General features: G+C 45.4%; 1 protein-coding gene across 8 annotated transcripts in view; it reads right to left on the reverse strand.

Annotated features, from left to right (window-relative positions):
• Positions 1-8,853: 8,853 nt before the first annotated feature.
• The window catches only part of PPP3CB (protein phosphatase 3 catalytic subunit beta), a 115,531-nt gene continuing 110,570 nt past the window's right edge, over positions 8,854-13,814 (reverse strand). For 5 of the 8 annotated variants that reach the window (XM_075348820.1, XM_075348824.1, XM_075348819.1 and 2 more), the window contains 2 exons: positions 13,471-13,500; positions 8,854-10,803 (listed from right to left, as the gene is read on the reverse strand). In XM_075348820.1, the coding sequence (XP_075204935.1) occupies positions 10,628-10,803; positions 13,471-13,500 (206 nt within the window). In that variant the 3' untranslated portion in view covers positions 8,854-10,627. The remainder of the gene's footprint in view (positions 10,804-13,470; positions 13,501-13,814) is intronic. The other 3 variants (XM_075348823.1, XM_075348826.1, XM_075348825.1) reach the window with 1 other exon arrangement.

Below are 13,814 nucleotides of genomic sequence, written 5' to 3' on the forward strand. Positions count from 1 at the left end.
TGTAGTTTTGATAAAAATCACTGATTAATCAGCAGTAGGTTATCATTACAAGCATGTGAAGCATATAACTGCGAGATCTGCAGCAGAGAAAACATTGATTTTTCTCAAAATGACAGCAAACAGCTCAGTCCCTGGAATCAGGGTCTCTGTCTCTATATTATGCTGCTCTTAGAAGGGTAGCAAAACCTGGTGACAGATTCCCTTTAAGACCATAGTATTACTCTAAAACACAACAGTCAACAATGTTCAGGATAATGTGCATAATATCAAGTTGAGGTGATGCACAAAGATACTGTGAAGAGATAGCTCCTGAGACCCATGGTTGTGCCATTCATCTATGACCATCACCTCATGTTGCAGCCTGATAATGCACGGCCCAATGTACACAATTCCCAGAAGCAGAAAACATCCCAGGTCTTACATGGCTAGCATACTCACAAGACATGTCACCCTTTGAGCATGTTTGGGATGCTCAGGATCAGTGTATAGGACAGCATGTTCAAGTTTTTGACAATCTGGCTACTTCTCAGTCATTCAGGATTAGTGGTCCATCATTCCACAGGCTACAATCAATAACATCATCAACTCTACGCGAAGGAGATGTGTTGCACTGTGTGAGGCAAATGGTGGTTGCACCAGATACTGACTGGTTTTCTAACCCTCTAGAATATTGTAAAACTGCACATTTCAGTGTGGCCAGCCTAAAGGCCCCTTTACACACAGACTTTCAGCGATCCCACCAGCGATCCCAACCTGGCCGGGATCGCTACAAAGTCTCTGGTGAGTCGCTGGTGAGCTGTCAAACAGGCAGACCTGGCCAACGACACAACAGCGATCCGGACCTGCAGAACGACCTAGCTAGTCATTGGGGACGTTGTAAAGCACCTTTTTGAAAGGGAAGTCGCTAACAAAGTCGCTGTAAAGTCCCCTTTACACACTGAGACTTTCTAGCGATCATGCTGCACAGCGGGAAACAAAGGACCAAAGAATGGTCCTGAATGATTTGTAGCGATCACAACTTCACAGCAGGGGCCAGGTCGCTGATGTGTTTCACACACTGCAATGTCGTTGGGGAGGTCGCTATTACGTCACAAAAACGGTGACGTTACAGCGATGTCGTTTGCGATGTTGCAGTGTGTAAAGCCACCTTTAGGTAACACCTGTGCAATAATGTTATCTAATCAGCATCTTGATATGTCACACCTGTGAGGTGGATGGCTCTCAGCAAATGTGAAGTGATCACTAACAGATTTAGACAAATTTGTGAACAATATTGGAGAGAAAAAAAAGCCTTGTGTGTACATAAAAAGTCTTAAGGCCACTTCACACATAACGAGATCGCTAACTACATCGCTGCTACGTCACAGTTTCAGTGACGAAACAATGAGTTCACCAGCGATCTCGTTATGTTTGACATGTACCAACGATCCGCCCCCTGCTGTGAGACCGTTGCTCGTTGCTGAATGTCCTGGGCCATTTTTGGCTCGTTGGAGTCCTGCTGGGCAGGATGGATCTGTATGTTTGACACCTACCAACGATCTCGTTAACGACCTAGTTGAGAACTTAAAGAATGACAAGTAGGCATGTAGTTGCGTCACCTTTTCCGCACCCCCTCTGCACCGATTGGTTGGTGCTGAGAACAGTAAGCAAACAGGAACGCAGGAGGGATGAATCCGGATGCAGATACAGCTTCGATCCGAAAAGCAAGCAAGCAACCGGTAACAAAGTACGAATGAATCCGGGTGGAGTCGCAGGTTCTACCCTCAAAGGAAGGCTCAAAATCGGACAAAGGATGAAGCAATACAAAGTTACCTTCTAGCTGCCTAATCAGAACGCAGTATTGGCCACCAATCGGGGCGGTGTAGAAAAGGCAACGCATATGCACGCCTACGTGGCTTACAGCGTCAAACACCACGCCCCTATTCGAGAACGGAATCGTTACATAGTCGCTGTGTGCCAGGATCCCAACGACCTACGAGATCGTTATACAGGTCGCTGCATCGTTACTAAAGCCGTTGGGAAAATGACTGTGTGACATCTCACCAATGATCTCACCAACGATCTAACAACGTTCCGGAACTGTGACATAATAACGATCTCGTTATGTGTGACTGAACCTTTACAATTGAGACAAGATCATGAAAAATGGGAGCAAAAACAAGTGTTGCATTTATATTTTGGTGGGTGGGTGTGTGGGTGTGTGTGTGTGTGTGTGTAAAATATATATATACAGTGTGTCCATAATGAATTAGAATAGAATTGCCCAACACTATAAACTGTTCACCCCAAAGTATAATAACATCCTATCTATGCAATAGCCAAGATGGCACCTCTCCCACCCATTCATGATAGCTGAAATCCTACTGTAAGGCCACGTCCACACGTTATTTGGTGACTTTTTTTTACCTCAGTATTTGTAGCCAAAACCAGGAGTGGAACAATCAGAGGAAAAGTAGAATAGTAACACGGGCACCACTTCTGCTATTTTTCACCCAATCCTGGTTTTGGCTTACAAATACTGAGGGAAAAAACCCTCACTGAATACTCAATGTGTGAACGTGGTCCAAAGCAGATTCAGCTACAATGTTTTGCTAATATGTTCATTTTTATGGAATGGATTTATCAGGCTGCAATTGTCAGGTCTGAATTTCATTAAAAGGGATTCTGTGAATGTTTTTGCCACCTAATCAGAGCAGCAAAATGCAGAGACCCCGATTCCAGCAATGAGTCAATTACTAGGCTGCTTGCTGTAATTTTGATAAAATCACTTATCAGCAGGAGATCATCAGTAGAGAACTAGGAAACCTGGGGCCATGTAGTCCTCCATATTCATGCTATAACCACGACCCCACCACTGATTAGTTTTCTGAGTACACTGTACATTGATAGAAAGCTGCCAATCCATGATGTGCATGTTGCTATACACAACTCTGCATTGCTGCTAGATGTGCAGAAGATGAAACACTGGTTTTAATCAAAACTACAGTAAGCAGTTCAGTAAGTGATATCGCTGGAATCAGGATCTCTGCTGCACTCAGATGGAGTAACAATATTCTGGTGACAGATTCCCCTTAAGATAAGCTCCCATCATAGCCAATGGCATCTATATATATAATTGCCTTATTCTGTCTGTCTGTCTTGCTCCAAAATTGTGTCCTTACGGTGACACAAAGCTGATTGGCCGCTGGGCTCGCCATGGCCCCGCCCCCCCGCACGAATTGGCCGCTCGCCCAGGCTGCGCCCCCACACGGATTGGCCGGCCGCTCGCCCAGGCTCCGCCCCCCCACAGATTGGCCTCTCGCCCCGGCACCCTGCAGGCATTGGCAACTCGGCCACGCCCCGCCCCCCTCACGCAATGCACGCTAGCTCTGGCCCCGCCCCCCCACGCATTCCCCGAACCGACACGGTCACGGACCCACGACTCCCAGGTGAGTACTGTACCCCCGGGAGCCCATCAGCGTACGCCGCCAAACCAGCCGACACATACCCTCGCATTGCTGGGGCTGGCTGGCGTATGCTGGTGTGGGCTCCCGTGCGAGCGGGGGACGAGATACGCTGGTAACCATGGTAGCATAGTTACCAGCGCATCAAGGTCCTGCAGCGGCGGAACATACACACACGCACACACATAACAGCACATACACACACATCAGATCACACTCACTCTCACAGACACCTCACACACACATCACATCGCATCCACACACTCACAACATCCTGGGATATCGCTTGCTTCTCGGCGGCGATACTGTGCTGTGAGCTTCCAGGACCTGCCGGAGGATCACATGGCCAGAAGCATGTGGTATCTCCGGATGTTGTGAGTGTGAGCGCGTATGTGCGATATCGTCAATGTGTGTGTGTGTGACTGTATGTGATCGGGGTGTGTGAGTGTATGCGATCGGGTGTGTGTGAGTGTATGCGATCGTGTGTGTGTGTGTGTGTGTGTGTGTGACTGTATGTGATCGGGTGTGTGAGTGTATGCGATCGGGTGTGTGTGAGTGTATGCGATCGGGTGTGTGTGAGTGTATGCGATCGGGTGTGTGTGTGTGTGTGTGTGTGTGACTGTATGCGATCGGGTGTGTGTGAGTGTATGCGATCGGGTGTGTGAGTGTATGCGATCGGGTGTGTGTGAGTGTATGCGATCGTGTGTGTGTGTGTGTGTGTGTGTGTGACTGTATGCGATCGGGTGTGTGTGAGTGTATGCGATCGGGTGTGTGAGTGTATGCGATCGGGTGTGTGTGAGTGTATGCGATCGGGTGTGTGTGAGTGTATGCGATCGTGTGTGTGTGTGTGTGTGTGTGTGTGTGTGTGTGTGACTGTATGTGATCGGGTGTGTGAGTGTATGCGATCGGGTGTGTGTGAGTGTATGCGATCGGGTGTGTGAGTGTATGCGATCGGGTGTGTGTGTGTGTGTGTGTGTGTGTGACTGTATGCGATCGGGTGTGTGAGTGTATGCGATCGGGTGTGTGTGAGTGTATGCGATCGGGTGTGTGTGAGTGTATGCGATCGGGTGTGTGTGTGTGTATGCGATCGGGTGTGTGTGTGTGTGTGTGTGTGTGACTGTATGCGATCGGGTGTGTGTGAGTGTATGCGATCGGGTGTGTGAGTGTATGCGATCGGGTGTGTGTGAGTGTATGCGATCGTGTGTGTGTGTGTGTGTGTGTGTGTGACTGTATGCGATCGGGTGTGTGTGACTGTATGCGATCGGGTGTGTGTGAGTGTATGCGATCGGGTGTGTGAGTGTGTGTGTGTGTGTGTGTGTGTGTGTGTGTGTGTGTGTGTGTGTGTGTGTGACTGTATGCGATCGGGTGTGTGTGAGTGTATGCGATCGGGTGTGTGTGAGTGTGTGTGTGAGTGTATGCGATCGGGTGTGTGTGTGTGTGTGTGTGTGTGTGTGACTGTATGCGATCGGGTGTGTGTGAGTGTGTGTGTGAGTGTATGCGATTGGATCTGTTAGTGTCGGCAGAGGAGCACGGCGTGCTGGAGGAGGCTGGGAGGAGAGAGGCTGATCCTGGGGAAGGCTGGGATGGGGAGGCTGAGAGAAGAGAGGCTGAGGCTGGGAGGAGAGAGGCTGAGGCTGGGGGGAGAGAGGCTGAGGCTGGGAGGAGAGAGGCTGAGGCTGGGAGGAGAGAGGCTGAGGCTGGGAGGAGAGAGGCTGAGGCTGGGAGGAGAGAGGCTGAGGCTGGGAGGAGAGAGGCTGAGGCTGGGAGGAGAGAGGCTGAGGCTGGGAGGAGAGAGGCTGAGGCTGGGAGGAGAGAGGCTGAGGCTGGGAGGAGAGAGGCTGAGGCTGGGAGGAGAGAGGCTGAGGCTGGGAGGAGAGAGGCTGAGGCTGGGAGGAGAGAGGCTGAGGCTGGGAGGAGAGAGGCTGATGCTGGGAGGAGAGAGGCTGATGCTGGGAGGAGAGAGGCTGATGCTGGGAGGAGAGAGGCTGATGCTGGGAGGAGAGAGGCTGATGCTGGGAGGAGAGAGGCTGATGCTGGGAGGAGAGAGGCTGATGCTGGGAGGAGAGAGGCTGATGCTGGGAGGAGAGAGGCTGATGCTGGGAGGAAAGAGGCTGATGCTGGGAGGAGAGAGGCTGATGCTGGGAGGAGAGAGGCTGATGCTGGGAGGAGAGAGGCTGATGCTGGGAGGAGAGAGGCTGATGCTGCGGGCAGAGAGGCTGATGCTGCGGGCAGAGAGGCTGATGCTGGGAGGAGAGAGGCTGATGCTGGGAGGAGAGAGGCTGATGCTGCGGGCAGAGAGGCTGATGCTGCGGGTAGAGGCTGATGCTGGTGCAGCATGGGGGATGGAGCACGTTTGGGAGTGCGCAGCATGGCGGATGGAGCACGTTTGGGAGTGCGCAGCATGGCGGATGGAGCACGTTTGGGAGTGCGCAGCATGGCGGATGGAGCACGTTTGGGAGTGCGCAGCATGGCGGATGGACCACGTTTGGGAGTGCGCAGCATGGCGGATGGACCACGTTTGGGAGTGCGCAGCATGGCGGATGGACCACGTTTGGGAGTGCGCAGCATGGCGGATGGAGCACGTTTGGGGGTGCGCAGCATGGGAGATGGAGCACGATGGGGGGTGCGCAGCATAGGGGATGGAGCACGATGGGGAGTGCGCTGCATGGGGGATGGAGCACGATGGGGAGTGCGCTGCATGGGGGATGGAGCACGATGGGAAGTGCACACCTCCCCCCAACACACACACACACACACGCGCGCACTGCACAACACACCACACACACACACTGGGAACCACAAACAACTGCCCTACACAGACACCCACACACACAGACAATGCTGCACACACACAACACCCAACACACAAACACCACGGCACACACAAATATACACACATACCGCACAACACACACATTGCACAAAACATACCTCCCCCCAAAACACACCACACACACACAAACCGCGCAACACACATACGCTACAGACACACAGCGCTCCACAAACAACGCAACACACGCAACACACATACAACACCGCTCTCACCCCCCGCCACACCCAGACAACACCCAGAACATGTACAGCGCCCTACACAAACACTTGGTAACTACACACAACATCTATCTATCTATATATCTATATCTATATATATATAAACAAAAATCATACATGAACTACATGCGTAGAATCGGGCCACCTTCTAGTAATTAATAAAAGCTATAAAAAGTGGGGGGGGGAAATAATTTTATGAAAGGGTCTGCTTAGGCGACATAGGACATTTTTCTAACGTGTAACTATGTGTGCCAAATCTTTTGACAAAAGGTGTGTGGATAAACCACAATTTTGATAGAAAAAATAATAATAATAAAAAAAAAAAAGGATAGCTTAATCCCTTAGCAGAGTCTCTTGTCCCACCTTACACTCGTTTTGAATAGTGGTCTTGACTTAATTTACACTCGCGCTCTATAATCTGGTGAGCTCTTAAACTACCGTTTCCCCGAAAATAAGACAGTCTTATTTTTTTTGCCCTGAAAAAAGCAGTCTTATTTTCAGGGGGTGTCTTATTCTTGAGGAGACATGGTTGGGGGTAAGTTTACCCCCCACAAAAAGCAGACCGCCCCCCATCCCAGGATAGTTATACTTACCAGCCCAGGGCGTCTGTATGGCTCCCAGATCCTTCTGTGATCTCCCATCAGGTACGCTGCACGCCTCCCCTGCGTCTGGCTGACATCAGATCACAAACACACACACACACACACCCACCCACCCACACCACACCACACGATCCCAGCAGCTGTGCTGCATGCCGTGCTCCTCTGCCTCCTGCCGACACTCACAGATCCGATCGCTTACGTTCACACACAGTCACACATCAGATAGTATACACGCACACATCTGATAGTATACACGCACACATCTGATAGTATACACGCACACATCTGATCGCATACACACACACACACTTCTCCCTGTGCCCTCCGGTGGGCGGTCCCAGCAGCTGTGCTGCACCCCGTGCTCCTCTGCCTTTTGCCAACACTCACAGATCAGATCGCATACACTCAACACACACACACACACACACATCCATGTGAAACTGATCCAGTAAGCAAAAAACATCAGTTTCAAATGAAAGAAAAAACAGATGGCTAGTGATGAGCGAGCACTACCATGCTCCAGTGCTCGGTACTCATAATGAGCATTTTGACGCTCGGAAGGGCTTGCCTCGTTAACAGAGTATAATGGAAGTCTATGGGGAACTCTAGCACTTTCCATAAGATCTTCTGGAAAATTGCTTGAGTTCCTCATAAACTTCCATTATACACCTTTCTAAATCATTTATGGTCACCAACAACTCATCTGATCTGGGTAGTGGCGGCAAGAATCCTCCTTTTCATGTATACTTTGCCCTGGTTATCATACCAGAATCGGTCATTGTTAACAACTGCTCAGAGGAAGCAAGACTGCAGCCCCACCTTGTGCTCAGAGGGTAGGACACATACCTTTATCTTCTTACGAGTTATGGCTGTTTTTGAGAGATTTGCAGCTCACATTCCCTTGCTACTGTTATAACTCATATTCTATGACTTCTTTCATGTGGAATTCCTCTTTAGCAATACGAACACCCCACAATGACTACTGATGCCACTGACTGCTGTGACCTGGCCACCAGTACAGTGGAACCTTGGTTAATGAGAACAATCCGTTCTGGGAGTGTGCTTGCAAATAAAGTTACTCGTCTAGCAAAGCAAGATTTCCCATAGGAAATCATTGGAATGCAGACAATTCGTTCCACAACTTGTTCAATATCCCATTCCACACATGCACACAAACACACACACACAAACACACACATTATGCTCACCTTACCTTCCATTCCATCACCGGCCTCCTGGTTCTTGCAGTTCGCCGGTACAGGATGTGTATCGGGTAACCATTGCGACCTATGCCGGACCTTCCGCTGCCAGAGCGCTGACGTCAAAAGGCAGGAGCCGCTTACCTCTGATTAGTCAGCGTGTTGCCTTTGAGAAGCGGCTGACAGCGGTAGTTCCTCCCTTGTCACGATGGTTACCCGATACACATCCTGTACCGGCGAACTACAAGATCCGCGAGGCCGGCGAGGGAACGGAAGGTAAGGTGAGCATAATAGGTGTGTGTTTGTGTGGACTGTAAGAGCGGGTTAGAGGGCGATTAAAGTACGGAACCGGAAGTGTGTGCGGTGAGTATTTTGCTTGTACAGCAAAGCTTGCTCGTAAAGGGAGTTATAAATTTACAGCAAGCTTTGCTCGTAAAGCGAAATACTCGCTGAGTTACTCGTTAACCGAGGTTCCACTGTATATCATCACTGGCTGCGCTCCCTAGTAAAGATCACAACACTCCATAAGCCTTGTCTACTGACAAACTGCAAGAATCGTTTATTGTTAAATACATTTCATTTTATTCGGGAGAACATCATACATTATCGCCTGCAAATAGGTTGCATATTGTAGAGGAAGAAGTTTGGCAGTATAGAAGAAACATACATTTTATAGAGGGCTTACACATCTACAGGTTTTTGATGGAGAATTATACTCAGTTCAGTCATTGCTGTTGCATGGTGATGTGGCAATTAACAGTTTGTCCTTTAAGCCATTAGGGAAAATGATTTTTTTTTTTTATTTATTCTAGATTCTTATATTAAAAAGCAAAAGGGCAGGAACATACAAAAATTGACACCCTGCTCAGAGCAGCGGCCCATGCACAAAATGTATCGTGTGCTACAGTTTTATAAAACTCTTAGATAATTCAGAACATGCATAAAATTTCAACCTGGATGAAGAATATGTACAATTTGTAAAGCATGGAAATGAAAAGGGGGAGGGACTGGAGGGGGCAGGTAACTTAATGGAGTCATGTTTTCAAGTGATGTTGCAAAGATGAAAAGGTAAAATGTCAAAATATATACCAAAAATACAATGGAAATCAGTACATTTCATTTGTGGAACAAAGTAGTAAATTGTTGGAGTTTAAAACTTAGCAGTCCAGCAAATATCAAAAGAAATGAACATGCAGTCTTGGATTTACAGTCACTAATGTAACGGTTTGGACAGAGCAACTTCCTTTCGTTCGGCAAAGGCTTTGCAAAGTCTCTGCAGAAAGAAGGCGAGTCAAAGCTCTGCAGCTACGCAGTCATGTGATCAGCCATAGAAGCAACTTTAATACTCACAAGAAACTAAAAAGTATCAATAACATCTATGTCCCCTATAGATGCAGTTCCTGTACATCATAGGTTTATATATTAAATATCTGCAAAAAAGAAAACATGCATACACAAAATACAATGCCAAGCTTTACAGACTTGATATGAATCAAAATTTACTTTAACAAAATGTACATTGTTCAATTAAAAGTACCCTAGAATGAACAATTTATTTTTTTTTTTTAATTTTTAGCCTTTTTGAAAATCTTTGTCTTTTATACTTTAAAGGGTTGAAAAAAAAAAAATATCTCCACAAATTTCGGGCGTAAAATATTGAAATTAAATATCGGTTTGATCTGTGTTCAAGTAATAAACGTTCCTATGTAGAAATTTTCCGGAATCCTTTAAACTAAAAAATACAGTGAATATATATATAATACATAATCAGCGACATCTAATTAATACACCTGAGGTCGGCACGCCAGGAGAGCCAACGGGGGAGTTTTTGGCATTACACTTCGTAGGTTTGCAAAGTGCATCTCGCAGCCTCGGTATATGTAAGACAAGTCTAATCTTTTAAAGACATTTAATAAACAAATGTCTTAAATAAATAGTGGATTTAAAGGGATGTACTTAAATTCTGATTGAAAAGAAAAAAAAAAAAAATCTAGCTAGTGAACAAAAAACAGATTTCCATTTGTAAACTTAAGTGTCGACAATGATAAGCGTGAGATGCTACACTAGATGTGCTTTCATGAAAAACAGCCCAATGCTTTCCCATGATTCAGAGACCGTCAGCAGGCAGGTTCTGGCCTTGCCCATGTATAGGATTCCAGATCTTTACGTTTGGATTTACAGTTTACACACAAGAGTCTGCTGCGTTTTCCAGGACCTTCGGCTGTCTCTTATTAGGTCTTCTAGTGCCCCATGGCTATTGAAGCTGTTCTATCACAAAGCAGGAATCTAGGACTTCTCAGGCAAGGTGTGAGTAAACCTGGACATGGAGCAGTCACTGGGCGTTGTTGTTACCAGTCCCATTATTTTCCTTGGCATTTGTATTTACTGAATTAATACCATCTTGCTGCCTGGCATCTTTCCTGGGGGGCATCCTTTCGTTGATCCTGTCCAATCCCTTTGCTTCTTCAAAGCTGCAGATTTTATGTTGTGGAGAGAATCCTCGTATTGCTTAAAATATAAATAGGAAAAGTTAGTTAAGAATCATGGTCGTGGGACTTAGCTGAAAAACTGAACACTCTGTTATTTTATTAATCCTTCCGTACAGGTACAGCTCCATGCTTCAGCAAATACTGTTACTAGAATATACTGTAAACGGGTGAACTCCGATAGCTCCTCATATCAGCTCAATCGTCTGCGGAGGGGTTTTTTTGGGCAGCAAAAATAAAATGTATTAAACAGTGAATAGGGAATTATTCTATTCACATGCAGATAAGAAAAATAAAATGATTGCATGCTCTATATGTGATACATTATGACCACATTCTGGTAAATATGGCGGCTTTTGTTGTGCAGATTCAAGTTCCCTTCACAGTACATTTTATGCTCCATATCAACTTGGTGTGTAATGTATGAAGGGACAGTAAATTTAATAAATTAAAAAAAAATAAAGGAGAGCTAGTATCACTCATCGATATTAAAGTGAATGTTTGGGATGGTCTCAGAAATGAGCATTTATAAGACTACACTGAACAAAAATATAAAACACTTGTTTTTGCTCCCATTTGTAATGAGCTGAACTCAAAGATCTAAAGAATTTTCTCTCAAATATTGTTCACAAATTTGTCTATATCTGTGTTAGTGAGAGCTTTTCCTTTGGGACGATAATCCATCCACCTCATAGGTGTGGCATAATCAAGATGCTGATTAGACAGCAGAATTATTGCACAGGTGTGCCTTAGGCTGGCCACAATAAAGGCCACTCTAAAATGTACAGTTTTACAGTATTGGAGGAATCTAGGAGGTGGGTGTCACAAAAGCAGTCAGTATCTGGTGTGACCCATTAGCCTCATGCACTGCAACACATCTCCTTCGCATGAGCTGATCAGGTTTCTGATTGTGGCCTATGGAATGTTGGCCCACTAATCTTCACTGGCTGCAAAGTTGCTGGATATTGGCAGGAACATGAGCACGCTGTCATATACGCCGATCCAGAGCCCCAAACATGCTCAATGGGAGACATATCCGAGGAGTATGCTGCCAAGCAAGAACTGGGATGTTTTCAGCTTCCAGGAATTGTGTACAGATCCTTGAAACATGGGATCGTGCCTTATGCTGTAACATGAGGAGATGGTCATGGATGAGTGGCACAATAATGGGCCACAGGATTTCTTCACAATTACAGAGGAGTATAACCGAACAGTTAAGTGTTCATATCGAACATGGACTTTACAAAAAAGTAAGGCTGTTGTAAGGTGGGTTGGATGAGCTGCCAAATTCTGTGAAACGCCTTTGGAAATGGCTTATTGTGGAGAAATAAACATTCAATTCACGGGCAACAGTTCTGGTGGACATTCCTGCATGCCAACTGCACACTCCCTCAAATCTTGTGGCATTAAGCTGGGTGATAAAACTGCACATTTTAGAGTGGCCTTTATTTTGGCCAGCCTAAGGCACACCTGTGCACGGATAACGCTGTCTAATCAACATATTGATATGCCACACCTGTGAGGTGAATTATCTCGGCAAAGCAGAAATGATCACTAATACAGATTTAGACACATTTGTGAATATTTGAGAGAAAAAGGCCTTTTGTGTGCACAGAAAGTGTCTTAGATCTTTGAGTTTAGCTCATTAAAAATGGGACCAAAACAAGTGTTGTGTTCATATTTTGTTCAGTGTATAATTGGGGGTTACAATTCTGCTGTGAACCCCCTTCTATTATACTACCATCCATGCGGCCTGACACATCTGGAAACAGGATAAAAAAAATATCCAAAGGGGTTGCCCAAGATTTTAAGAAATGGTATTTAAAAAACATCATTCATGTGACCGCTGCAGCCGAAGACTAGACCCAGCGACCTCATGCCGCACATGGAAGCGTCAAAACTGAGCCCAATGACTGGCAACAAAGGTCAAGTGTATGATGCACATTGCTTCAAGGCCATAGAGGACCAGGTGCACAATGGGGGTTTTTAGTATTATAATTCTAGAACATTTTAAATTACAACACTAAGGTTTAAAATCTCCTGAAAGAAGTTGTTTTTTTTTTTTTTTAAAACAAAAGTGCTAACAGAAAGGATTCCTGTATATACAATATAAGATATTAACGCTGTATATTTGTGTTTAACCCTAAAATAGCCTGGCATAGCAATGACTTTCTCCAAACAATATAATGTTGCAAATTTTACATCTCAAACCTTGTTATTAGAGTTCACAACAGTAGATGCTTCCACTAGGCTAAAATACAAAGGTTATAAAATAGAAAACAGAAAAATACCTTGCACCACCAGAACAGCTGTACAACCACATAAAATTGTATACCACGATAATTGGGATGTTGGGTCATGCATACATTAAACTTCAAGAGAAGAAATGGATCTAGAAATATTAGATCTTTCCTTCCACCATACAACACAGAACACAAGTACACAAAGTTCTAGTGAAGTGTAAAGGATAGAAAAAAAAAAAAAAGGGAAACAGATTCAATTTACTCCATAGAACCATGCTACAAAGAGGACATAACACACAATTAATCTGGGGTACAGAAAATAGGGACGGATCACTAAAAAGATCCATCTCTGGTTGTGCAAGTTAAAACTGGGTCAAATCTACATATAACATTTGACTTCCCCAACCCAAAGAAATCTCTGCTGGTAGCAAAGACACTAAGCATACCTTTATCAGCCTCAATTGCCTCAACTGTGGCTGTACAGAAGTGAGCAGATGCATGCAAAATGAATGAAAAAGATGAGAAGTGTAAAATCGGTAACAAAAAAAGGCAATGACCAATTCTATAGTTATAAATTGCCGCCCAGAAGTATGGTTCATACAAATATTCACTTTGTAATACATAGCAGATGCATTTAAAAAAGCAAGTTGGTTAGATTTGCAATGCTCAGTTGATAGCAAAAATGAAAGAAAGGAAAAATGCAATTTATATTAATACAATATGTGAGAAATGAGTATTTAGTAATGTCTATGGTATGTTTAAACAAAAGGTAACAACCTAAAAAGGTAGA

The sequence above is a fragment of the Anomaloglossus baeobatrachus genome, chromosome 5 (assembly GCF_048569485.1).
Source record: "Anomaloglossus baeobatrachus isolate aAnoBae1 chromosome 5, aAnoBae1.hap1, whole genome shotgun sequence".
NCBI classification, from domain to species: domain Eukaryota; kingdom Metazoa; phylum Chordata; class Amphibia; order Anura; family Aromobatidae; genus Anomaloglossus; species Anomaloglossus baeobatrachus.